This window comes from Aspergillus niger (assembly GCF_000002855.4).
Source record: "Aspergillus niger supercontig An15".
Taxonomy (NCBI): domain Eukaryota; kingdom Fungi; phylum Ascomycota; class Eurotiomycetes; order Eurotiales; family Aspergillaceae; genus Aspergillus; species Aspergillus niger.
This window is the reverse complement of record NT_166530.1, coordinates 1,705,425-1,728,129: the sequence shown is the minus strand read 5'-3', so window position 1 is coordinate 1,728,129 and position 22,705 is coordinate 1,705,425. Positions and strand designations below refer to the sequence as shown.

General features: G+C 51.8%; 11 protein-coding genes across 11 annotated transcripts; 4 read left to right on the top strand and 7 right to left on the bottom strand.

Annotated features, from left to right (window-relative positions):
* Positions 1 to 245: 245 nt before the first annotated feature.
* An15g07300 (uncharacterized protein) lies at positions 246 to 5,733 on the bottom strand (the record flags this gene model as incomplete). Its single annotated transcript, XM_059744807.1, has 3 exons — positions 246 to 881; positions 931 to 2,930; positions 3,021 to 5,733. 3 exons carry the CDS (start codon positions 5,731 to 5,733, stop codon positions 246 to 248), a joined length of 5,349 nt encoding a protein of 1,782 aa, XP_059605583.1.
* A 233-nt stretch (positions 5,734 to 5,966) lies between these two features.
* An15g07290 (uncharacterized protein) lies at positions 5,967 to 6,668 on the bottom strand (the record flags this gene model as incomplete). The annotated part of the gene is made up of 2 exons (XM_059744805.1): positions 5,967 to 6,341; positions 6,432 to 6,668. 2 exons carry the CDS (start codon positions 6,666 to 6,668, stop codon positions 5,967 to 5,969), a joined length of 612 nt encoding a protein of 203 aa, XP_059605582.1.
* A 237-nt stretch (positions 6,669 to 6,905) lies between these two features.
* An15g07280 (hypothetical protein) lies at positions 6,906 to 7,315 on the top strand (the record flags this gene model as incomplete). The annotated part of the gene is made up of 2 exons (XM_059744804.1): positions 6,906 to 7,142; positions 7,259 to 7,315. 2 exons carry the CDS (start codon positions 6,906 to 6,908, stop codon positions 7,313 to 7,315), a joined length of 294 nt encoding a protein of 97 aa, XP_059605581.1.
* Positions 7,316 to 7,843: 528 nt separating this feature from the next.
* Positions 7,844 to 8,997, bottom strand: An15g07270 (uncharacterized protein; the record flags this gene model as incomplete). The annotated part of the gene is made up of 5 exons (XM_059744803.1): positions 7,844 to 7,987; positions 8,055 to 8,293; positions 8,347 to 8,532; positions 8,583 to 8,820; positions 8,875 to 8,997. The coding sequence occupies 5 exons, from the start codon at positions 8,995 to 8,997 to the stop codon at positions 7,844 to 7,846; spliced, it is 930 nt and encodes a 309-aa protein (XP_059605580.1).
* Positions 8,998 to 10,016: 1,019 nt separating this feature from the next.
* On the bottom strand, positions 10,017 to 11,445 carry An15g07260 (uncharacterized protein; the record flags this gene model as incomplete). The annotated part of the gene is made up of 6 exons (XM_001397216.3): positions 10,017 to 10,085; positions 10,152 to 10,323; positions 10,383 to 10,519; positions 10,583 to 11,008; positions 11,060 to 11,167; positions 11,221 to 11,445. The coding sequence occupies 6 exons, from the start codon at positions 11,443 to 11,445 to the stop codon at positions 10,017 to 10,019; spliced, it is 1,137 nt and encodes a 378-aa protein (XP_001397253.3).
* Positions 11,446 to 12,002: 557 nt separating this feature from the next.
* On the top strand, positions 12,003 to 14,135 carry An15g07250 (uncharacterized protein; the record flags this gene model as incomplete). Its single annotated transcript, XM_001397215.1, has 1 exon — positions 12,003 to 14,135. The coding sequence occupies one exon, from the start codon at positions 12,003 to 12,005 to the stop codon at positions 14,133 to 14,135; it is 2,133 nt and encodes a 710-aa protein (XP_001397252.1).
* A 669-nt stretch (positions 14,136 to 14,804) lies between these two features.
* Positions 14,805 to 16,980, bottom strand: An15g07240 (uncharacterized protein; the record flags this gene model as incomplete). The annotated part of the gene is made up of 2 exons (XM_001397214.3): positions 14,805 to 16,723; positions 16,911 to 16,980. The coding sequence occupies 2 exons, from the start codon at positions 16,978 to 16,980 to the stop codon at positions 14,805 to 14,807; spliced, it is 1,989 nt and encodes a 662-aa protein (XP_001397251.3).
* A 620-nt stretch (positions 16,981 to 17,600) lies between these two features.
* On the top strand, positions 17,601 to 18,417 carry An15g07230 (uncharacterized protein; the record flags this gene model as incomplete). The annotated part of the gene is made up of 3 exons (XM_059744802.1): positions 17,601 to 17,695; positions 17,852 to 18,115; positions 18,225 to 18,417. The coding sequence occupies 3 exons, from the start codon at positions 17,601 to 17,603 to the stop codon at positions 18,415 to 18,417; spliced, it is 552 nt and encodes a 183-aa protein (XP_059605579.1).
* A 140-nt stretch (positions 18,418 to 18,557) lies between these two features.
* Positions 18,558 to 20,115, bottom strand: An15g07220 (uncharacterized protein; the record flags this gene model as incomplete). The annotated part of the gene is made up of 2 exons (XM_001397212.3): positions 18,558 to 19,974; positions 20,027 to 20,115. The coding sequence occupies 2 exons, from the start codon at positions 20,113 to 20,115 to the stop codon at positions 18,558 to 18,560; spliced, it is 1,506 nt and encodes a 501-aa protein (XP_001397249.3).
* A 138-nt stretch (positions 20,116 to 20,253) lies between these two features.
* An15g07210 (hypothetical protein) lies at positions 20,254 to 21,507 on the top strand (the record flags this gene model as incomplete). Its single annotated transcript, XM_059744801.1, has 6 exons — positions 20,254 to 20,334; positions 20,434 to 20,613; positions 20,718 to 20,820; positions 21,072 to 21,110; positions 21,179 to 21,371; positions 21,432 to 21,507. 6 exons carry the CDS (start codon positions 20,254 to 20,256, stop codon positions 21,505 to 21,507), a joined length of 672 nt encoding a protein of 223 aa, XP_059605578.1.
* Positions 21,508 to 21,712: 205 nt separating this feature from the next.
* Positions 21,713 to 22,654, bottom strand: An15g07200 (uncharacterized protein; the record flags this gene model as incomplete). Its single annotated transcript, XM_001397210.3, has 1 exon — positions 21,713 to 22,654. The coding sequence occupies one exon, from the start codon at positions 22,652 to 22,654 to the stop codon at positions 21,713 to 21,715; it is 942 nt and encodes a 313-aa protein (XP_001397247.1).
* Between the last annotated feature and the right edge of the window lie 51 nt (positions 22,655 to 22,705).

Sequence of the window (22,705 nt, the reverse complement as noted above, 5' to 3'; positions counted from 1 at the left end):
AAGTATTGAACAGCCGCCGTCACAGTTAACTAACTAGTTAATTATTAACTATAAGCCACCGTCATACCCCGCACAACTATGGCCTGTATCCAAGAAGGTTCGAAAAAAGCTGGATTGGAGACTTAGGGATACTGTATCAAGGTATCAGAAGAAGCAATATTATTACATTACTAGAACACTATAAACACCCTAACACCTAATTACAAAAATTGGCAATCTGGTTCTCAATCTGATACTTCACCCCCTTACAGAGCAGTAATCGAAAGCCGCTTGGCTCCCGCATTGCCCGTCAGCAACGCAGACCCGCTAGATTGACGCAGATGGTTCGAGTGCTTTTCTGCCTCTCCAACATCCAAGCTGAACCGCCGGGGACGCTCCCACATGCCCAGTGAATCGTCCGCCGTGGAAGGCTGCTCCAGCTTGGCCGATGACAGGCCAAACTTGGTTGCGATCTGCTGCACGCGTTCCTGAGCCGCCGTCGCGTCGATCGCCGCACTCTGTCCTTCCTTGGCCAGACGAGACTGTGCCCGCTGCAAGAGCTCCAGGTGTTGAGTGACTGCGTTGACAGCGGCTGACTGGTCCTCGGTCTCGTCGTTCAGCAGCTCTGCCAGGGCTGTCTCATGCAGAGCAGCCGCAGCAAGGTTGTTTCCGGACGCCGTGTACAGTCCGGAGAGCAGCTTGTTCATTTCGAGAGTGACGGGGTCGGAGTTGCCCCAGACCTGGCGCAGGTTGTAGCAAATGTCCTTGCCCAGCGTCGTGGCGGCCGTGACATGGCCTCGGCAGAACCGAGTCTCTACCAGACGCCGGCCAATCCAGACAACTGCGGGCAGCGTCCAGGTCTTTTGAACAATCCGAGAGGTCCAGAGATCGGTGAGAATAGCCTGTTTCGTTAGAGTGGATACCGTATGAGTTAAGAGGATGATAACTTACCTCGAGGTCTTCGAACATCTCGTGTTCTCCCAGCACTGTCACCAGATCGTTGAGCTCCTCAAATGGAAGTTCCGAGAACTCCATCGGGACATCCCGTGCATTGTTCATGACCTCCTGGAGAAGTGTCTTCGACTCCAGGGACATTGCGTTCGCCGTGGTAGTCTCAGTGCACTTGTTCACCTGGTAGCCGCAGAGGTACAAGCACAGCTTGATCGCGGTGAAGATGCTCTCCGTCGAGCGGAGTCCATCGGTCAGATGGACGAAGGAATGGAAGACACTAGTCACATCAGTGGCTTCCTGGAATCTCGACTGGTTGCATAGATCCCGGACCATGCTGGTGGTTTGGGTGATAATATTGAGATTGTAGTCATCATGCAATGACTCGCGCCGGCACAAGGAATAGAACTGATACACGGCATCCTTCTTCCGGGCTTGCTGAGAAACAGAAAGCGTGTTGCAGAAGAAATCGTACAGCTTATTTTGTGTGCCCTGCGCGGCTGCGCTGCGCTTCTGGTCCGTCTGCAAGCGATGCAATCTCTCGCCGGCTGCAAGGGTGGGCATGAGATCATGCCCAGCCAGGCTCTGCTGGAAGACGCTGTACACCTCGCCTTCGCTAGACAGGTCGTCCAGGATCTGGCGCGAGGTGCGTGTTCGGCCAAAGACCTCTTCGAAAGATGCCACGAATAAAGCCGGTCGGTACTCCTCGAGATTCTTCCGCTGTGCCGCGGGGGTGTCGTGAATGACCTGCTGGTGCAAACTGTCGATAAGCGCCCAGCCCTCGGTGTTGTATCCACACTCCAGGTAAATCTCTGCCAGACGGCGGGCACGATACACCAGAGCGTCATGGTTGGCAGTAACGTGGACGACCTCGTCGACGTGTTCATTCAGCAGATCGGCACCTCTCCGACGAGATTCGATGTTATCTTGTAGAGAGTACATGCGAGCAATCTCACGTAACCACATGAGCGTGGTGGGCGCGGAAAGGCCTTGTTGCTGCTTGGAGAGTGCCAGCTCTTCGAGATACAACGCACGAGCTTGTTGCGACGTATCCTTGTTGCGCAAATGAAGCTGGGCCATGCGATGCTTGATGTCCATGGGCAGCGGCTGTGTCATGTCAGGCAGAGAGCGTGACGCCTCCGTGGAAGACACCCAGTCGCTGGTCTTGAGCACCTGTCGGTACAAGTCAATAGCCTCGCTACTATGCCGGTCGCTGCTAGCGCAGAGCGCTGCGAGATACATGGTTGCGTCCCGAGTACGGTGACTGGTCGGTCCATACAGCTTACGACACAGCTGCTGGTGCTGGGATGCGACTTGGTAACGCTCCTCATAGCCCGCTTGACCAGATGTGCTCTCAAGAATTGCCATGTACCCAGAATAAGTCTTGGGAAGCAATCCTTCCTGCAAAGCACGGTCATAGCCGTCCTTTTCATCAAAGTGCACCAGTGTGGGCCACAAGTGTCGATAGACATCGAGTGCAGCATCCCATTTCTTGTCCTGCTCGTAAAGGTTTGCTAGAGCCACAGCCGCGCGAACACCGGAAGAAGAGATCCTGCCTTCACGGACACAAGCCTTGTAGATATGACGATAGCTCTCTTCTGCCTCGGTACGCCGGTCCAGACGCAAAGCGAGGTCGGCCTCATAATAGCGGCTGTCCAGCGTATGCTTGTCATGCGCACCTAAACGCGAGGCAAAGAACTCGCTCACTTGTCGCAGGAGGATCAACGCCTTGTCAAACTGGAATGTGGTCTCGTAGAACTCGACCACTGTCTTCGTCACTGTAGTGACGGCTGGCACAGCAACTTGGTCCGCGGTGATCGAAGCCTTAAACGCATTGCCGTAGACAATGGTGGCTCTCTTAACATCCAAGCGACGGAAGATACAGTAGGCGTAGTCGAGGGCAAGACTGGACATCAGTGGGGAAAGATCTGACGAGAATTTGGCCCTCGTTTGGGCATCCTCGACATCAGGCCAGGCATGCTTAAGCACAGCCCAGGAATAGTCTGAGCCCTTGCGCCACTCCTCCTCCCGGATACAACGAGTAGACAACTGGTGACAAAGCATCATTATGGACTTCATGTTGCGGGTATCACCTGCAGAGGCCAGGCTGTCTATCCAGCCGGGTAGAAGCTCCTGGTCTTCGGGAGATAATCCCGACATAATGTATTCGGTTTCAGTCGTGGTGGCATCCTGACTGGGAATCATACCCTCGGTAAGTGACTCGGCCAATGACACTGCCTGAGAAGAGTACACTTGACCAGATGACTGGTAGTACTTCCACATCTCCAACGCGAGTGCGCGGTCCATATCGGTCAGATTCATTTCGCGCGCTTCGCCCCGCAGCTCCTCCGCCCGCTTTAGCATTTCCGGAGATTTGACGCCGCCCTCTGCTTCCAAGTCGGCCGAGAGTTCACGGAGGATGGACGTGGCCCGGTCGGATTGACCCTGACGACGCAGGAACTGCGAGTAGTAGAAAGCAACCTTGGTCTTCTGATCCCAGGAAGTTTTAGAATCAGCCTCGCGAGCCGACAGTCCTGTCCAGAGTCGGGACAGCACGGTCTCGGATTTGGACACTTGACCATTTTGCTCATACAGTTGAGCCAGATAGAGTGAGTAAGCCACCCGGCGCGGGTCGGTTGCATCCATGGAGCGAAGCATGTTCTCATACTTGTTGCTGGCCAATTCCAAAGCTAGCTCGTCGGGAGGTGCGATGTCGAAGTGTTTCGTAAGGAATTCAGCGGCTTGCATGGTCTCCGACGAGTGAGCACCGTAGGTCTTCACAGTCTGGCGGTAAAAGTCCTTGGAAACTTTATATGCCTCATCATTCTGGTTATTCTCTTGATACATGTTGACAAGTCGATCAAGATACTGAAGCCGCTGGGGGAAGCTAATGTCGGACTTGCCCCAACCGGTCATTGTCATTTCCCTCAATGTGACAGACTTGCTTCCTCCACCAGTCAGGCGACCGGCGGCCGGCGAGGACACAAGCATCTGCTCCAGCTCCTGGGTAATTTTGCTGCTAGTTCCAAGCTGACTTCGGCTCACCGTCCAAGCCTGGTAGAGGTGATCATTGGCCCAGGATGTACGCGCCTTCTCAGACGCCCGAGCACTAAGGATCAGGCTTTGTAGGACTGCCGGAGAGTCACTTCCTAGCACGACACGGCGGACCCCAACTGACAGTCGATACAATTCAACAATGCTTGACCGACTGAATTGCGACTCACGATTGGTGAGCTCCAGCTGTGCGAATAACACAGTGTCAGGTAGAGAGCGCCGGAAGGCGGTTGGGAATGAGAGCTCGCGGTCGGAGGAGGCCATCGGAGAAGATAGCATGTGGGCAAGCCAGTACCGGGCAGTATATTCAAGAAGCACATAGGCGTCCAGGTAGCGGTCACGGACCTCAACACTCATTTTGTCCCAAGAGACAGAGATCTCGTCGGATACCGAGCGACGCACCCAGGCCAGGCAGCGGATCAAAAGATCGTAGTGTGCGTCTGCCAAAGAGAATGGAAGTTCCTGGCGCATCTGGGCTCTAGCCTGGAGGTGCTCACGGACCATGGGATGGCGGAAAGAAACGAAGCCATCACGCACGGAGATCAGCCGCCCAAGAGGCTGGAAGACATCACGCTCCACATTCGGTGGACGAGCTGAAACCTTGAGCGTCTTCAGGTCAACAGACAACAGCTGCTCAACCTCTGGAATGCGCAATGGCCGCTCACTGGCGACTAACCAAGCAAGTAGGCTTTGCGTACCAAGACGGTTGAGGTTGATATTGCGCAGGTGGTAGTCAATAAGGTCACCTAACGTGTTGGGCATTCTGTGAACAGCTGTTGTCATTTCATTGTATGTGGTCTGGTGGCGCACTGCCTCAGCGGCAAGCTGTGCCCACACGAAACATCCTTGGGAGCGGTTGACGATAGACGTAGTCAGGGATTCCCGCTGGGATGGCTCTAGCCCCGAGAAAGAGGAGTCTGACAACATAATATCTGTCACAGCTTCTTGGAGATCCTGGTGAGTCGTGGCTGTGTTCATTGCAATCTGGTGCGTATTAATTGTCTCCCGAATAGGGAGCAGGTCAGTCGACATTGGTCGGCTGAAGATGATCAGTTTCGATGGGGTATTCGCGACAGTATCCTGAAGCAAGCCGAGGAACGCGCTGACAGTGGTCTCCGCATGTTTCATTTGATCGAACCCATCGACCACTAGCATGAAGTGGAGGTTGGACTGGATTGCGGTCCTGATGGCTGCCCACAGCTGACCTTCCACCTGGGGATCGGAAGCGCCGGATGTGGCCATTTCCATAGCACCGGTGACAGCCGCGAGGATGGCGTCCTGGGTCTTACGGCTGCTCACGCAATGATCAAGCATCTGGATCAGAATTCCTTTGAGGATACTGAGCGTCAATGTCGAGATTGGGACGTCCGACCGAATGACGATAGGTATGACATTCCAGATATCATACTCCGAGGACGCTTGCAGTCTTTCAACGGTCCACTGAGCCAAGGCACTCTTTCCACAGCCCGGATTACCCCGGATCATCATCATGCTGCGCCGTCCCATGGCAAAAGTGGTCAAATGGGGCTCGAACCAGGTGAATGAGCCGTCAGCCAAGGAATGGCTATGACCTTCGAGCAACATCTGGAGCGGACGGTCCTGAAGCTCCAAGAACTGATAGATAGCGGGGAGGTCCACGGTAGTGTGCTGCTTGGCTGTGCCAGACTCGAGGACATGAGCAAAAATTTGCCGCCAGTGGGTTATGAACCGATTCGTATAGCGGAAGAAGGCGGCGTCCACAGCAGTACTCATCGTCTGCCATTGCTGGGTCCGTGTAGCCTGACGATACTCCGAGGTGATGTGAGCAACTAGCTCCAACAGGTGGGCATAGATTTCCGCGACCTGCTGCTGGAGGGGCCGTGAAACCGGGAAGAAAGTCTCCTGCTGAAGCAACAAGGAAATGCCCAAAGTGACACGACCGTAGCGGCCGTACAGGCTCTCAAGGATATCGATATGATCAATCCCCATCTACCCGATTATGTCAGTCACCTGCATGGCAATACTTTCAGACCATAGTTCAAAAGACGTACCTCGAGAAAGAGGAGGTTGGTTCCCCAAATCAGTTTGGTGGCCTCCTCAGCCCCGTCCATGAAGCTGTAGACCGAGTCCCGCAGGGAGCCGACGGCAACGGCCAGCCGAGAGGCGCGCCGCAAAGCCCCATCAAGGCGACTCCCATCGGGGGGCATGCGCCGAAGCCGTTCGGCAGCAATAGTGTCGAAAAAGACATCCAGGGTGGGTGATTTAGCCTGGATTTCATTTGCCGTAAGCCCGAGACGAGTCGGGCACTCCTGAGAGACGGTGTTCACCGTCTCCCGCAGGATTGGGAGAGATGCTGTACCCCCATTGACAGCAAGGGATCCCTTAGCACGAGTGGAAGCCATTGCTGTATCATTTCAGTGGAGGTGAATGGTTAGGAAGCATAGCATTGAGCAATTGGCCTCTCGACGAACGTGGTTGCTGGACGGTATATGAGTTTCCGATTCCTCCGCAAGGGTCGATGATGCGAGGACCAACGTTGAAGTCCGAACCCTGAGCAATCCTGACATCATGGCCTTCGTCCCCTCCGGATAGCTTGCCTGCCTCTTATCCGTGAGGTCGAACTCGAGGAATTGACTACGACGCGACCGTGGTTCGGGACGATGAGCGAGTCTGCTGCAGGCGGTTGATCGTGCAGGGGGAGAAGCCATTCTGGCGCGCTGCCAATAGTCATCGAACTGCCCACGTGAAATTGGCGTAGTCGTGGTGTCATGGGCCTCATTGTTGACTCGAAAGTGTGGTTAGGATGCGTCATGAGGAAAGGTGAAAGTCAATGACATCATGAAAGTTAAGGGGATTGTTTGCATGCGGACTCAAACAATGACTCGCAATGTGAGGTTACGATGTCTTCGAAGATTCGAAGTTATATAAACCGGAACAGACCGATCATGGCAATGTTTGTGAAACGTGCCCGTAGCTGCTGCTGCTGTTACGACGGGGATGCCGATAGGGAAGACGGAAGTGTGTCGCCGTTGTGGTTACAGTCGTTGGTGGGCGAGCAGAAGCGCGATGAGACGAAAGCGGCCCGGAGTCACGGGCTCTCCGTTCCCCCCACCAGTTGGCCAGCCATAAGAGTCATGCCTAATGAAATCTGTTTGACAGATCGATGGTTTCAGATGGTGGTTGTGAATTATTTGACAGCAACTCGATTGTGCATCTAAGATGGTCCAAATCCATTCTATATCTTGGTGCCATTCCTCGTGCTGCAAAAAATTGTCTACTACTATCGCGGTTCTTGCAGAAACCACCAAATTCATCCTCATTCCCAGTCAAGTGTCGCAGATTCCACTGGCAATGAACTCTTAGAATGATCTGGCCCAAGATGATGACCCCATCTCTGCCTCGGAAATGTCCGGCAGTCTGAGCCGGCCATTAATAGGTGTAGTTCCACGGTAGACCCCAGCCGAGTAGTGAAGACAGCCCTTGGATCGCCTATTTACCACAGGCCCTAGCAAGTATGGACTGGGACGGACGGTGATCAAGTCCGAATATCTTGTCGGAAGTTTGTCTGGAACGGTGCATGATTTGTCGGAACAGGTGCCATGGCTATCCACGCCGCAGATCATCTACCCTACTACAGAAAACTATAGCTATCAAACAATTGAACCCACAAGTGGTTATGTCACTATCATTACCACATTGAGTGCATCATCGTCCTAGGCAATGCAGCCGGTCCCTCCAGCCACTCCAGTAACGCTCATTGAATCCTATTATTTCCACCTCCGATCAGCACTGCCTGGGGAGACTGCCTGTATCACTCACCGTAGATAATGGCATCAACCAAGCCCTGTGACATGATGCAAATCTATACCTCTGTCAATAGAGTTTATGGGAAGCCGTGACTTGTTTCGATCACCTTTTCTAGAATCTCCAATGCCAGTGGAGCTCGCTTTCCCGTCATCCCTTGATAGACGCGCACGGAAGTGGGGATGATCCAAACCAGTGCATAGACGGTCGGATATACCATCATCTGAAGTGACACCTAGTCATCCGGTCATCAGGATGAGACCGAAAACTCTGATACTAGATTGACTAACCTTCCTCAGCGGGATCGACGAATGAGTACTTTGGCTAGGCCCATCACTAATATCCAGAAGCTGCCATTGGTGCGGATGCGGCGTCTGTAGAGTAAGTTCGTGGTCGCTGGAGATGGCCTTATGTGACCGGTAGAGGAGAAGGCATAGTCGGGTGTAGATACCCATGATGACAAGGATGATAGTCCATCGTGGGATGAAGTTCACAAAAAGGCGGACACGATCACTGGTGAACCAGCACCCTGATCTCTATCAATCGTGCGTCTCAAGACCATATAGCCAAAGGGGGACATACAGCCACCGGCATACCCGTATCCGACGACGACAAGGCCAAGCACTGCCCATAGGATCGAGAGTCCCCATGCCATGCACCAGATGGCGGCTCTGTGGTTCTGGACCCACGAGGCAGCATGGGCATAGTCCATCAGTATGAGGTACGTGCAGATTGCAATCGAAAGGATCCAGTAGTCGGCTAGCAGTACTAACGGTTAGTATGGTACCGCCAGTACTAATCAATATATTGGTTCTTACCCTGCACCACAAAAGTCTGAACCATGAGTCCATTGAAGCTGCAGAATGCCTTGAGGGATGGATCCCATATCTCAATGCCCACGGTATTCACACTAGCCGAGATGACAACATTGCCTGAGGCTAGAAATTCGCTTATTCCAAGACCTGAACTCATCAGTGGCAGCCATATTGCATTATCGGGATGAAGAACAGCACCTAGAATCAACTGATGACGGAAAGTGCGTAGACTTGGTACAAACTGATTTGTGTCACAAACAGAACAGACAGGTAGATACACTGTTTCCATACTTACAAGGAAGCTGATAATAATCCATCCCGACCCTATCATGGAAGCCACCGAAACAACGAGGATAATTCGCGAGAGAATCTCCTCTGATTCCATCTCCACGGGCGCAGAGAGAGCAGCGTGCTCCATAAGTGATGAAGAGATTAAATCACGGTGTTACATACTGCAGCATCTGTTTGAAGAGAAGAATGATAACCGCAGACTTCGATGTGGGAGGTGGACATTGCGAGATAGATATTAGGACAACGATCGGGTACCTCCTGTCGTGAACTTCAAGCACCCGCGGAATTGGCCATCCCACCCCAGAAACGCCGTGGAGATCAGTCATGCTCCCAAACAGGTGGCCGGGAAAAGCAATTCTGGATTGCGTGCTTGCGAAGGGTGGTCGTTGCGTATACTTAGTGCGAAGATCGCGGACCAGCATTCCAGGTATAAGATCAACTATATCTTGTGACTTGAGGTAAAAGAATCTAACTTGAGAATCCCACGGGACTAAATCACGATGAAGCCACGGCAAGTCTCTGTTGCTCGAACCAGTACGGCTCATTGGCTTGGTTGACTGCCATGCACAAGAAGGTGCTGCCTCAAACCGTGTTGTATGGCTTAACTCAAGGCTTCCTGCCGAGGTCAATGCCGCGAGATACGGCAACCAAGTGAATCTCTAATCCAGGGGTAGCCTAAAAGCACAGATGCTCCCTTATCGTAGCCTGTCTACACGATCGCCCAATTCAGATGCAAGATTGCGGATATTGCTTTGGCTTTGTGTATTTGCTTTTTCTCTATTGATCACCATCGTCGACTATCGCGTTGAGGCTGAGCAACCGCCCAAATTTGAGGTCTTTATTCTACCCAATGACATTCTTAATGATTTATTGTCACATTGTGAGAATACGATAGAGGTTGGGCTGAAACCCCCATGCAATGTTGCCTATTGATGACCAAAAGTAACATTCTTTGAGAGTGTAATTATCCACTCAATCAGAAGAAATACTAATAGTCCGAAATGCTGCACAGCCATTCGAAGCTGGCCCCGCGAAACTGCACGGGGGAATTATATTTAGCCATTTATCTATGTCCCATTGAATTCCAAGTCCAGGGATCTGCACGATGCATCTTCTACAACCCCTCTTGGTCCCAGCGCAATGGTTCTAATTCCCTTGGGTCGGCGGCTCTGGCTCGTATCCAACATAGGCCGTAGTCAATTGGTGGCGCACCCACTATGACGTACCAGAATTAGCCTGTTCCTTGAGAAGGAAGAACTTGAAGCATGCAATTCGTCTTACCTCCCCCGCTTTGAACGGCTTCTTACACGCAGGGTTGTCCTCGGTAATGCAGCTCGGTAGCACCGCCACAGTGGTGTCATAGTCCACACCAAAGAAGAAGGGGACGGTATATCGCTCCTGTCCAGTCAGGTTTGTCACACGATGGATTGTCGATTTGAACTTTTTGTTTGTCCTGTACACATTGTTATTACGTTGTAGAAATCGAAACTTACGAAAGAAAGCACTTCATACCAGATGGACAGGCAATCCGAAATGTTCACAACCAACGTGCCCGGAATCGGCGGTGCCAGAATCCATTCCTGCCGAGCGTTGAGGACCTGCAGAGCCGGAACTTGATCTTGTGACAGAATAGTGAAGCACTCATAGTCCTAGAAATAGGTATTTCTCATTTCAGCATGCACATTTCTTTTGTCTTTAAGATACCTGCTTACCGTGTGTTCTCCAAGTCCGACTCTCACCTCGTCCGCAACCGGCTGCGGTGGATAGTGCAACATCCTCGACGTGGCCCCGGGGTTCTTGATCATCGTGTCGAAGAAGTCCTCGGGTAGATCCAGTGCTAGCGCAAAGATTCGTATCAGCGCCCGAGATAAGGTCAGCGCCTCAGCAAAGTACCGAAGATAGACTTCGCGAAAGCCAGGGAGGACATCTTCCTCAGGCCATTGATTATCTCCGTACAGATCGTACGTGTCCAGAGGACCATCGCCATGTTGGCTTTTAAGAGGGTCTGCAGCGACTTCATATCCGATATCGAAGGATTCGGAAAATGCCCCGGGTGAGGTAGGGTCTGCCTTGGGAGCGGCCCCGAGATCGGTGTCAGTGGGCTGCTCTGAGTAAAGAGGCATGAAACCGCGGAATTTCTACTTTCGTATCAGTAATCTGTCGTTTGTCGATAGAACGTATATTCAAACCCTAGACCTTCCAATATAATAATCCATCTTTTGCTTCTGCGAGAGGGTAAAGAACTGACGCGCCATGTCATGGAGAGAAGCGATGAGATCTTCAGCTATCTCATGGTTCTATGTAACAGTCAGCTACCTTCCTTCGCCAGGTTATTGAGAAAGAATTATACCTTGATGTAGAAGAATCCGACCTGAGTACAGGCAGTGAAGATCTTCTTTGCCAGCCGTTGGCGCTCCTTCAGCACAGGGCTCCTCAATGCCGAGAGGTCGATAACGGGGATCTGATCAAATTCCCCAGGCTCTGAGTTGCTGGCCGACATTATATTCTCACTAAAATATGGCAGTGACTTATATTTAGATGATAATGAATTATCAGAATGTGTCTGTCTCTTCATGTTGAGTGAACAGCAGGATTTCTATCTCAAGAGGGGTCGTCTTATCACCCCGCACGGGATGTCTTATCGGGGAGGAGAAGATAAAGATAGCTTCTAGATCTGATGATCACAGCAGAATTTCACACTGTAAGACCATGTACCCGCATGAGTCCTATCTATGCATTCAATAAACTGTGATGTAGCGTTATAATGGTTGGGCCAGATTGTTAGCCTGGTTATGATGAAGTGTGCCGATATGTTTATACACGAAAGGATTTGCAAGACCATTAGATAGTCCTTTCCACACATCCTCCCATGACACTATCTCAACAATACTACTCAGTACCTTCCAATCTTCTTTGCCCTTTTAGTAGGAATTACCCGAGGAATTTATTGGCATGGATCTGGCCCCACTAGCGAGTGGATCCCTTCCCAATACAACCGGAGTTCCCTAAAATTCTGCCGCGTCCTGAATCACCAAAAGACTAACCCTATACTAAGGTGTAGGAATACCTGTACTTGGACTCCTTCAGCTACACGCACTCCGATATCCCCATCATGGTCCATTCAACAACATTATGACGGCTATTCTCCTTCCAGTCGAGCTCATCGAACAGATTGTGGGCCACCTTGAATATGCAAGTGATATCAATGCCCTCGCTCAGACTGATGGAACCTTCTACCGCGTCGTGAATCCCATGCTGTATCGACATAATGTACAACATAACAACGGCTCTGCGTTATCATGGGGAATTAAGCACAGATGCCTCGCAACTGTGCAGAAGTCTCTGAAGGCCGGTGCGTCGGTGAATGAGTGTGATCCAGATACTCTCTGGCGACCCATGCCGTTGGCGGTTTTAGAGGGCGATGAAGCCATTGTCCGGTATCTGTATGAGCAGGGAGGAGTCGACATCCGTCACACCCGTGGCTGGCTCAATCCGCGCCATGAGGACTATGACAGGGGCCCTGGAAGCCTGCTGTTGCTGGCCGCCGTACGGGGTCATGAAGCCCTGGTCCGCTTCTTCATGGATCACCTGCCGCGGCCGTTTCATGTCGATTACCCTGCCGATTCGGACGGACGAACACCCCTTATAGAGGCTGCCGAAGAAGGCCATCTAGCCATTGTGCAGCTATTGGTCGACGCTGGAGCAGACATCCACGCCCGAGATCACCAACAAATGACTCCCCTCATGCTTTCTGCGCGCGGGGGCCACCTTGAGGTCATGCAGTTCCTGCTCCAACGGGGAGCCGATCCCACCATCCCCACGGTACCGGACGGATGCTCCGCCTTGTGCTGTGCAGCGCGTCTGGGTCACTTCGAGTGTGTCCGGTGTCTGCTCGATGCGGGCGTGATGGATCAGTTAAACCGCTGCCAAGGCTCAGAATTGCCATCGTCCCATAATGCTGCGATGTGTCCCCTCACGTCAAGCGCACAATGGAAATGCGACAACGTAGTTGATATCCTCTTTGAACGATGGGATTACCTGACTAGCACCGTTGAGCCCGCAGACAAGGCTGCGCTGCTGTGCGTAGCCGCGGCGCGCGGGAATACGGCTCTGGTTCGGCAGCTACTTGAGTGCCATGGGTACGACCCAAATGCTCGATATGGTCAATCGTTCATCCTGGATGATCTCCCGACTGCCATTTGCTGGGCTGTAGTCCGAGGTCACGCCGAGGTCGTCCAGGTGCTCCTCGCTCACGGTGCCGAGGCATCTCCATCGCCGGGACGGATGCGTATGCGGAAGCCCTTAATTGAGGCCATTATCCAGGGCTCGGAAGCCATGGTCTCCATGTTACTTAGCGCCGGGGCAGACCCCAATGATCAGGATGCGCAGGACGGTTATGCGGCATTAAGGCATGCCATCCCATTCGAGGGCATATTCCGTCGCTTGCTCGCCGCGGGGGCTGATCCTACCGCCATAAATCGCCCGGGTGATACACTACCCGCCATCGTTCTGGCGTCAGGTCGTACAGCAATAGTCCAGATGCTGATCGATCAGGGACTCGATCTGTCGCGCCATATGAGTCGGGCCAATCTCCTTCACCAAGCCATTCGCGGGGGGCCGGCGGTTCTCGATCTGCTCGTCCGGACGGGGAAATGGAATAACTACATCTTCCCAGAGCACTTGGACAAAACCGCGTGCGAGCAGGCTCTCGGTATCGCGGCCTCTACGGGAAAGATTGAGACACTTCAGTGGCTGCTGGACCGAGGCTTTCCGGTAGCCCAGTCGTCGCCCACTGTCAACTTGCTCGCTGAAGCAGCCTGTACAGCTGCATCAGATGCAGATGCCGCCAAAACAATCGATCTCTTGCTTCAACACGGCCTGGACATAAACGAGCTCATTAACGAACCCATTGGCTACGAGACGCCACTGTCACACGTGGCCATTCATTACAATAGGCATATGGATAGCCACACCGGCCGCGTCCGTATGCGCATGCTGCTCAATCGTGGCGCCCATCTCCTGCCACCGCGCAGCCTTTCCCAGCGGTACAATCCTTATACATCCACTAGGGTCGTCTGCTTTGGTAGAAGCTCTGATCTCGATGAGATGATTTGTCAGGAGATGGAGGCCCGGCGTGAGCCGTGGAGAGCGGTCGAATGGCTCTTCCAGTGCGCTGAGCTCTGTGCGCGTGAACGCTGGGATTGGAAGGGCGTTAGGATGTTAAGACAGTATTCGTGGAGGGTGCGGTATCCTGTACCTAAATAATTCTATACTAGGACGATAAATTGGTGGCAATTTCACTCGTTCCTTCTATATATAGGACTACCATTACATATGTTCAACGGGCTTTTGGGATGGTTATAGAGCCTGTATAGACAAGATGTGTTAGCCGGAGCTTACACAATAGTGCTCACTAACTTCCTCACTATCTGCTGGTTAGTAATATTAGGAAAGAGAAGTCACCATGAAGGTCATGAGTCGACTAGTAGCTCAAGGGGGCATAATTATGCTTTGCGGGACATATTTCGTGCTGGGCTTTTCTCTATCTCAAAGGGGAAATATTCATGCTACTAATTCCGTTCTACCAGTGTGTCGTCATTGAAGGTAACATTCGCGGAGACTTCAAATACAACAGGGGATAAAATTAGATCGAAAAGGTAACAATATAGTATACTAATCGAAAATGGTCACAGATGGCAGGAATGAAGAGTATTTGCGACCATTCTTAAGATTATGTGTTATGCCCAATATGAACTCGACATTTTCACCATATCTATTTTCTTGGACATAATCGATCCTAGACAATACTAATAAAATTGGCTTATTCTAAGCACTTTATAAATCCAGAAAACTAAGAACTTAGTTGACTGAAACTACTCTGACAATGACGGGATGGTATTCCTGACCCAGTCCACTGTAAGCTAGTCACACAACCTAAGGCTTAACAATATTGAAGTTAGGATCACCTGGATCCAGCAACGACGCAAGCGTATCCAGCGCAGTAGTATCCCCATAGATTACAATACCGGCATTTGCCAAAGCATCAGGATCAGGTCCATACACAGCCAGCGCAGTCAACTGCTTAGCCGTACCCGTCAGAGTGACCTGAGCAGCGTCTGACTGGTCTGCGGTGCTGTAGACAAGCGCCCCATTAGACAGCCAAGAATGGTAAGTTTTATTATCTTGATCCGAAACAACAAGATCCATAAGCACCTTCTTATCCCACGCCTCGGGCCCATTGATCTGGATAGCAAGAGTATCAAGGACCATATCCGGGGTGAGCTGACCGACCACATCGGCCGAAGCTGTCTGTGTAGGCGTGCCAAAGTTACCATTGCGCAGCTCGGTCGCTCCGGAGATGTAAAAGTTCCTCCAGGTGCCGTTTTCAGCTCCGTATCCGAGCTGCTCGTACACGTCGGCCAGTCTTTTGCAGGCATCCTTGTGGTGCGGGTTGCTGAAGACAGCGTGACTCAGAAGCTCAGCTGCCCAGCGGTAGTCTCCTCCTAAATATGCCTTGGTACCCTCTTGGATGATCTCGTCCTCGCCGATGAGGGCCACATATTTCTTGGCCTTGTCCACGGGGATGTGTTCCCACAGGTGGGCTGGGTTGCCGTCGAACCAGCCGACGTAACGCTGGTAAATGGCCTTGACGTTGTGGCTCAGAGAGCCGTAGTAGCCGCGGCAATACCAGGATTGATCGAGTGCCGGGGGCAAGGTGAGCATTTCGGCGATCTCGGGGCCGTTGTATCCCTTGTTCAGGAGGCGAAGGGTTTGGTCGTGTACATATGCGTACAGATCACGCTGGTAGGTGAGGAACTTCAGGATGTTATCGTTGCCCCAGGTCGGCCAGTGGTGCTGAGCAAAGACCACTTCGGCTTGGCTGCCGTATCGGTCAATGGTCTCTGTCAGGTATTTGGCCCAAGAGTGCGGGTCGCGGACCACAGCTCCACGCAGGGTCAAGATGTTGTGGAAGGTATGAGTGGCATCCTCGGCAGCACAGAGTGCGTTGAGATCGGGAAACCAGATGAGCATTTCGGAAGGCGCCTCGGTGTCCGGTGCCATCTGGAACTCCATCTCAATGCCATCGATGGTTCTCTTTTCGCCGGTGCGTTTGATGATCATGTTGGGTGCGATGAGGGTGACGGTGCCGGTGGGTGTAGTCTGTCCTAGTCCAGCGCCGATCTGGCCTCTCGGTCCCTGCTCGAGGGCAGCACCGTACATGTACGCGGCGCGGCGGCTCATTGAAGTGCCAGTGTAGACGTTCTCGGAGATCGCGTGCTCCAGGAAGCCCTCGGGGGCAATGATCTTGACGTTCTTTTCCTCGACATCCTTTTCGCTGACGAAGCCTTTGACCCCGCCAAAGTGGTCAACGTGGGAGTGCGTGTAAATGACAGCCTTTACATCTCTGTTGCTGCCACGGTGTTCCTGATAAAGGGCGAGTGCAGCAGCACCGGTCTCCAGCGAAGTGAGGGGATCGATGACAATGATACCCTCGTCGCCCTCAATGATGGTCGTGTTCGAGAGGTCGAGTCCACGCACTTGGTAGATGGGCCCGGCGACATGATACAGTCCATTCATGCGGGTAAGCTGCGACTGGCGCCACAGACTTGGATTGGCTGAGAATGGAGCGTCCTCCTTCAGAAAATCGTAGGCAACGTTGTCCCATACCACGCCTTGATCATTGGTGACCTGGTTGGGATTGAGATGACCTCTCCAGCCCCGTTTAGCGTTCACATAGTCTTGCTGGTCATCGAAGGGCAGGCTTTCTTTGACCGCCTTCCACTGCTTGATGATGTGGAGGCTTGGGGGATTCGAATCCTCAATATTAATGGCTGACTGGGCCATGATCAAGACTAAATCCTCAATTTTGAAGAATTTGTGTTGTCTGAGTTCAGACTCGAGATGAATTGATATTGGTGTTCTGAGATTGTTGTTGTTGTTGCTGATGGAGAGGTTAATTCCATGGTCCGTCGACCCTTATTTATCTCTCACGGAGGCGAATTTCCCCCTCATTTCGTATTGCTAAAACGGCGCACATACAGATATTGACGACAACGACTTTGGAGTTCTGAATCCTTGCGCGACGCGGGTTTCCTGTAGATGTAACCATTGCTCGTATACCAAGAAGTCGAATGGGTTGAGTATAGATTGAGGGATGAAGATGGAACAGGGTTCCCTGGGATCTGACTGGTCAATAGCAACTGGCCACTTGGGTCAGGACCCAACGCCGCCATCTAATTAGCCTGCATTAAGGTAGCTTCGCCTAGCTGTTCAGCTCGGACTTCAGCTGAGGTGGAGATGCACCTGGAGATGTAACCATTTTATGCATGCCAAGAACACCCCCTCTTCGACAAGCGAATGAATGAAGCTATGGTGATCAGGGTCCTGCAGCAGCTCATTTCGGCTGCGCTCAGCCGTGTGAAATTGCACCCATCCAAGGTAGCAGGTTCTTCCTGAATAGCATCACTTCTCACTCATAATTGAGGAAAGACAGCAAGGGTCCCCCCACCTCCAGTCAGCCAATTGGCTGCATCTCATGTGTCATCGCTGAGTCCTGCTAGATGAGATTCTACATCATCTCCGAAGAAGCAATTAAGATCATTCCGATGAGATGACGAATTCTAGTAAGTGATAGACACTGATCCATTTGCTAATTGGAACTCCAGTCTCGCCACTGGCTGGGAAACCCCAAGCCACGATCCCCAAGACGCCGAACCTTGCACACACTGAATGCCCGTTACTCTATCGTATTTCGTGATTGCATCGTTTAATCGCCGCGCTGGTCAGCTGGGTCTTCAGCTTACATTTTCTTCTGATCACGTAGGGTATATCAGTGGAATCTGGGTGGCGAGGAAGCCTGAATCCTCCAACATAAATAGGGCCACTCCCTCTCCCTCTTTTTCTGTAAACAAACACACACTAGACACCTACTACACTTTTCTCTCCAAGTCAAATCCTCTGACAGATCTTTCTCGCTAAAGAGGCAATAAAAGAAGAACTCATCGCTTCTTGAACCATGGACCAGCTCAACAGGTAAACACTCCCCTCCCCCTCCCCCTCCCCCAAGCCCCATACACCCTGGAACTCTTTTCCGAAGAGCAACACCCAGATGCAGAGGAGAATTTTGACATCCCGTCCAGCAAGCAAGAAATCAACGACGCCATCGCAAATCATGCGTCCTTCATCCTGATGTTCACGGCCGTGTGGAGTGACGTCGGCAATGTAACCAAGGAAAAGTTTGAGAGGTAAAGCAGCCAGCCTGAATTCCCTACTCTGTGATGTGATGTTTCGAACGATGATGCGTTTACCTCGTTTCGCCTCTTTCATTGCTTGATACTAACTCAAGAATACTAGCATTGGTGCCAAATACCCTACCGTGTACATGGCCTGGGTTAGCACCGATGACCATCCCGAGCTGGCTGAGGAATGGGGGTACACTGCTATTCCGGCTACCGTTGGTTATAAGAATGGCACCAAGGTGGAATATTACATCGGTCCTCAATTAGTGGACCAGCAGGTCGAGGCGTTTATCAAGAAGGTGGTCTAACTTGGTGAGGGAAGGTTTGATCTTCTACTTGGTGGTTGCCATTTGTTAACTAGACGATGGATGCCACGAGTATATGTAGCTAGACTATACTATCAAAGAGAAATATATTAGTCACGACGTGTAGCGCACTCCTGCCATTTTCACAACCGTCTAGTCTCCTTCGTCCGCAGCTCGACATCGCGTACAGCCGGCCACTGCGTCCCATTCTGCGTGCTTCTGATCATTTCCCAAAAGCTTACATCAGGTTCCTGATCCATTGAAGATACTCGCACCGCATCTTCCTGCTGCATCTTGTGTTGATCCAACTTGATCGCCTCCACCGCTATTCCCGCTCCGGCGTTGGAATTAATCATGCCCTCGTAATGCGGCCACCTGCGCAAGGCATCAACAGCTCGAAGCCGGATGCCCATGTCTGGGCACTTCGAGGCCACCGCGAATAGCCCAAAGCTCAGTCCGTAGTCGAGTGTAATAGTAGGACGGCAGGGGAATTTGTCCATAAATTCTTCGTATTCCGATAACAGGTTACCGTATTCAAGTGTGAGCAGTCTGTCATCATACTCGTCAAGCAGACACGTTTTCAGTACGATCGTCTTCGCAACCAATTGAAGCCGCACGATATCCGCTCCGGTTTGCTCTTTCGTGCTAAGACTGAAATACTTTTGTTGGTAAAACGACTCGAACCGCTCTGCAAGGGATTCCAGCAAGAATAGAAGCTTCTGTCGCTTCCTCCATAGGGTTTCGTAATTCGCCAATATTTCTGTTTCTGAAAGCCTCCAAGCCGTAGCAATGAATGGAATCACGCTATACATAATTCTCTGATAGCCTCGACGCGCCTCTTTCAGATTATCAAAGTCCTCCAACGATTCGATAACAAAATCATTGTCCTTTTCGCTTTGAATGCTAGGGTCTGACTCGAAGTCTCCGACATGCGACGACTGGGACTTCAAGATGCGGAGAGTCTCAGACAGACAAGGAATCACGGGTATCCCAAGGCGCAGCGACTCCTCTAGGATTTGCGTGCCACTACGTAGGTGTATAAAGGCTCTGGCAAATTCTCCCAACAATAGCTCTGCCATAACAAAAAGCAAGCAGCACACCAGCACGACCTCGCGCAACTGTGGGTCGGGAGAGGCCCTGCGTTTCTGCAAATGTGAAAAAGATCGGGCGGCCTGCTCAAGTGCGAACCGATGTTTTGGATTCTGCAAATCCTCTCCTGCCAGTCGCATGCCTCTTTCCTCGGCATCTTGATGGATGGCGCTTACCATGTTGACAGCATGGCATACCGCTGGATCTGCATGGCACATCTGCAAGACCAGCTTCTGCCAGAGCCAGGAGTCGAAAAATCCAACAAGGTCAGGAACCAGGCGGTGTTGAAAGTAAGAAAATCCCCGCTTCTCATCTGATGTCATGATACCTTCAGACCTTGGTCCTAGGGTTGGAAGACATAATGCTCGCTTGATGGGAAATCGGTGCATATCGTATCCGTCGCACACTCGGCCCGTAGAAGTACAATTCTTACAAGACCCCGGTGCCTCGTCGCATTTTACGCGCCGTACCCTGAACTCGTGATCAGACATGGACAATCCAAGGAGCGACTCATCAAACTAACCGGCAGGTTCGACATCCCGTTTTGGATCTCTTCCCAGGCTTCCTGCGTCGGTGTCTACTTTCACTTTGCACGATCAGCTCTCCAGGCATTGTGAACGAAATACTCGAGTGGATGCAAAACGTGCTAAGTTATGGTGTGGCATATTTGTAATGAGGGAGCCGCCACGCTAATGCGAGGAAAGACGCGACTAGTAGCGTTTGGCTGAGACATTGGGCCAATGACGCCGCATGGGAGGTGCACCAAACTGGCCAGCCGTCGGATGCTTTAGCGGGTCACTCGCTGGGCCGCTACAAGGAGCAACGAGAGAGGTGCAAGTTTCCGCCCCCAACAAACCCCGCCACCGCGTTCCGGGGCCTCGATGGAGTGACACCGAGTTGCCAAACACCGTTGTTAAAGTTGAGTATTAGTCGGAGTGCATGAGTGATCTGACTGATGTGTCTGAGCCATTGAAGATCGACCTTTTTGGATCTAAACAAACTTGCAAGCAAGGTTCACAGGCCATCGGCGATCCGGCAAGAGTCCGAGAACGTGCTACATCTGCGGGGATGCGCTTTCAGATCCTCATTCATCTTCTTGATAGCCATCGAGTCTAGGTCAGGTCCAATACTAAACTTGCACCAGAGAAATTCATGCTAATAATAAAGCTATCCGGTTGTAAACAACCTGCCAAAATGTTAGAGAAGGACATGAGAAATCATTAGCCATAGGCAACGCAACGATCGGTGATATTGATGATGTCAAGGCTACTGACGTCTCGCAAAGATCGGAAGGATGGAAAGAGCAAAAGAGGCGAAGTCGAGTATATAAGCGCAACGACAAGGATACCGTCATCATCACCTGACCGGCCCGGTTAAGTCTAGTATGAAGCACAAGGCACGCGGCAAAACGGCATTGTACGCTAATTAGAAAGCTATCGCTTATCAAGAATATCGAAGTATGTCCAAACCATTGCACATGATCAAACTGATGAAATACCACCAAGGCAGAAGTCTAGTAGCTTATCGCATTCTAACTTGTCCTGCATAACAGATGGCGTAATCTGGAGGTGTCGAGAGATTACGCAGTCGTCTGCTGGGTACAACTGGTAAGCACAAAGTAGTACTGGATGTCTTGTTCCACAAAGATGCAATATATGCACCTTGTGTAATATAGGTGGTCTCTTTAACGGTCATGCCGCTGAGGACTTGATCGGATTGTTTCACGCGCACGGTTGCGCAGTAGAAATCATCCCAGCCCCACCCACCGTTGCTGGCCCGGAGAACCTGAGCGTCTGGTTCAGGGACAAAGGGCGGAGGAGGATTTACCCAGCCAAGCAGAGGGTGACAGACCAGACCAACCCATGGAAGTCAACTGTACCATCGCCAAAAATAACAGAAGATATCCAATGATTGCATGAGTGGCTGAGGGGGCTGGCTCGAAACTTCTTTGGAGGAGGAACCCCTTCGATGGAGGAAGTAAGGGATGGCATTGCCCGAGTGTGACAAGAGACGGTATTGCGGTATTTGCAATACACAAGGCAACACCATTTGGCGGTTTCGGATTGGCCGCCCAGCTCAGCCCTACGGAGAAAATCCACCCGCCCGGGGGAGCAAGCGACCCAATCAGGGACCCTTCACTAGACGACTCTATTTATGACCTGCACAATTATTGCGTCTCATCCTGCGCCCAAATCTTGGGCGGATGCAACTAGTTCACAGCATGCCACCACCACGTCATTACCCGGAATAGCCACCGCTCTCCCAGTGTGAAAGGCAGCGCTAGCGGTCGGTGGAATGCCCAACCCAACCCCTCCCGCAACTGCAGTTCCACCACCCGCCTCCAGTCCACATGATGCGCAAAATGAAGCGGAAAGTGATGTTGGCTGATCGACTTGATGGTGCAGTCCATGTTTGGGTGCTCCTGAAGGTCAACCTGGGGCTGTAGCAGAGCGGGATGGTCACCCTCCAGGTCTAGCTCCATTTTCAGGGATCCCGTACTCTTGAACTGCCGCACCTGCACCGCCAAATCATGATTCCGATGGTGAGAATCCCCTGAACTTTTATCATGGACAATCGTAAGATCGATAAGAGGGTGTCCGGAACTTTCGATAAGGTGATGATGGGTGGGATGCGGTGCCAGGTTTACCTGAAACTGTCCCTCAACGATCAGGTTCGGCGAGGAAGGTTTCTGGTGCACAAGAACCCGCGTAAACCGAAGCGGAAGGTCGATTAAAGCCAAAGATTGAATCACTACTTTCTGCGGGGTTGTTCCATTCTCAGTGATGGCTCGTCGTGCCAGCCCGTTATTCACGTAGCGGACAATATGATCGCAAATCTGAGTCTGGTACATGTGCCAAAAACGTTGCAGAACACCGTTTACCCATTCCACAGTCTCCCCGCGAGAGAGGATTTTATGTGCGTGGTATCGCCTGCATTCATCGCGGACGATACGCTGGACTCGGGTTAGATTAACCACTGCATAAGTCCGACACACTGCAAGGACGAAAAACAACCAGGTTAAACCGAGGTCGAGACGGCCAACGATCCAAGATATGAGGCAAACGAAGACGATAATGCGCGAGTCATCGTAGGTTTGTTGTAGAAGTTCGACAAGGTCGAAGGGTTCCGGCGTCAGCTTTGGCTTACCCATAGCGGCAAGAAGCAGAAAGCGACGGTGTTGGTAGTCGTAGTTTGAGTGCAA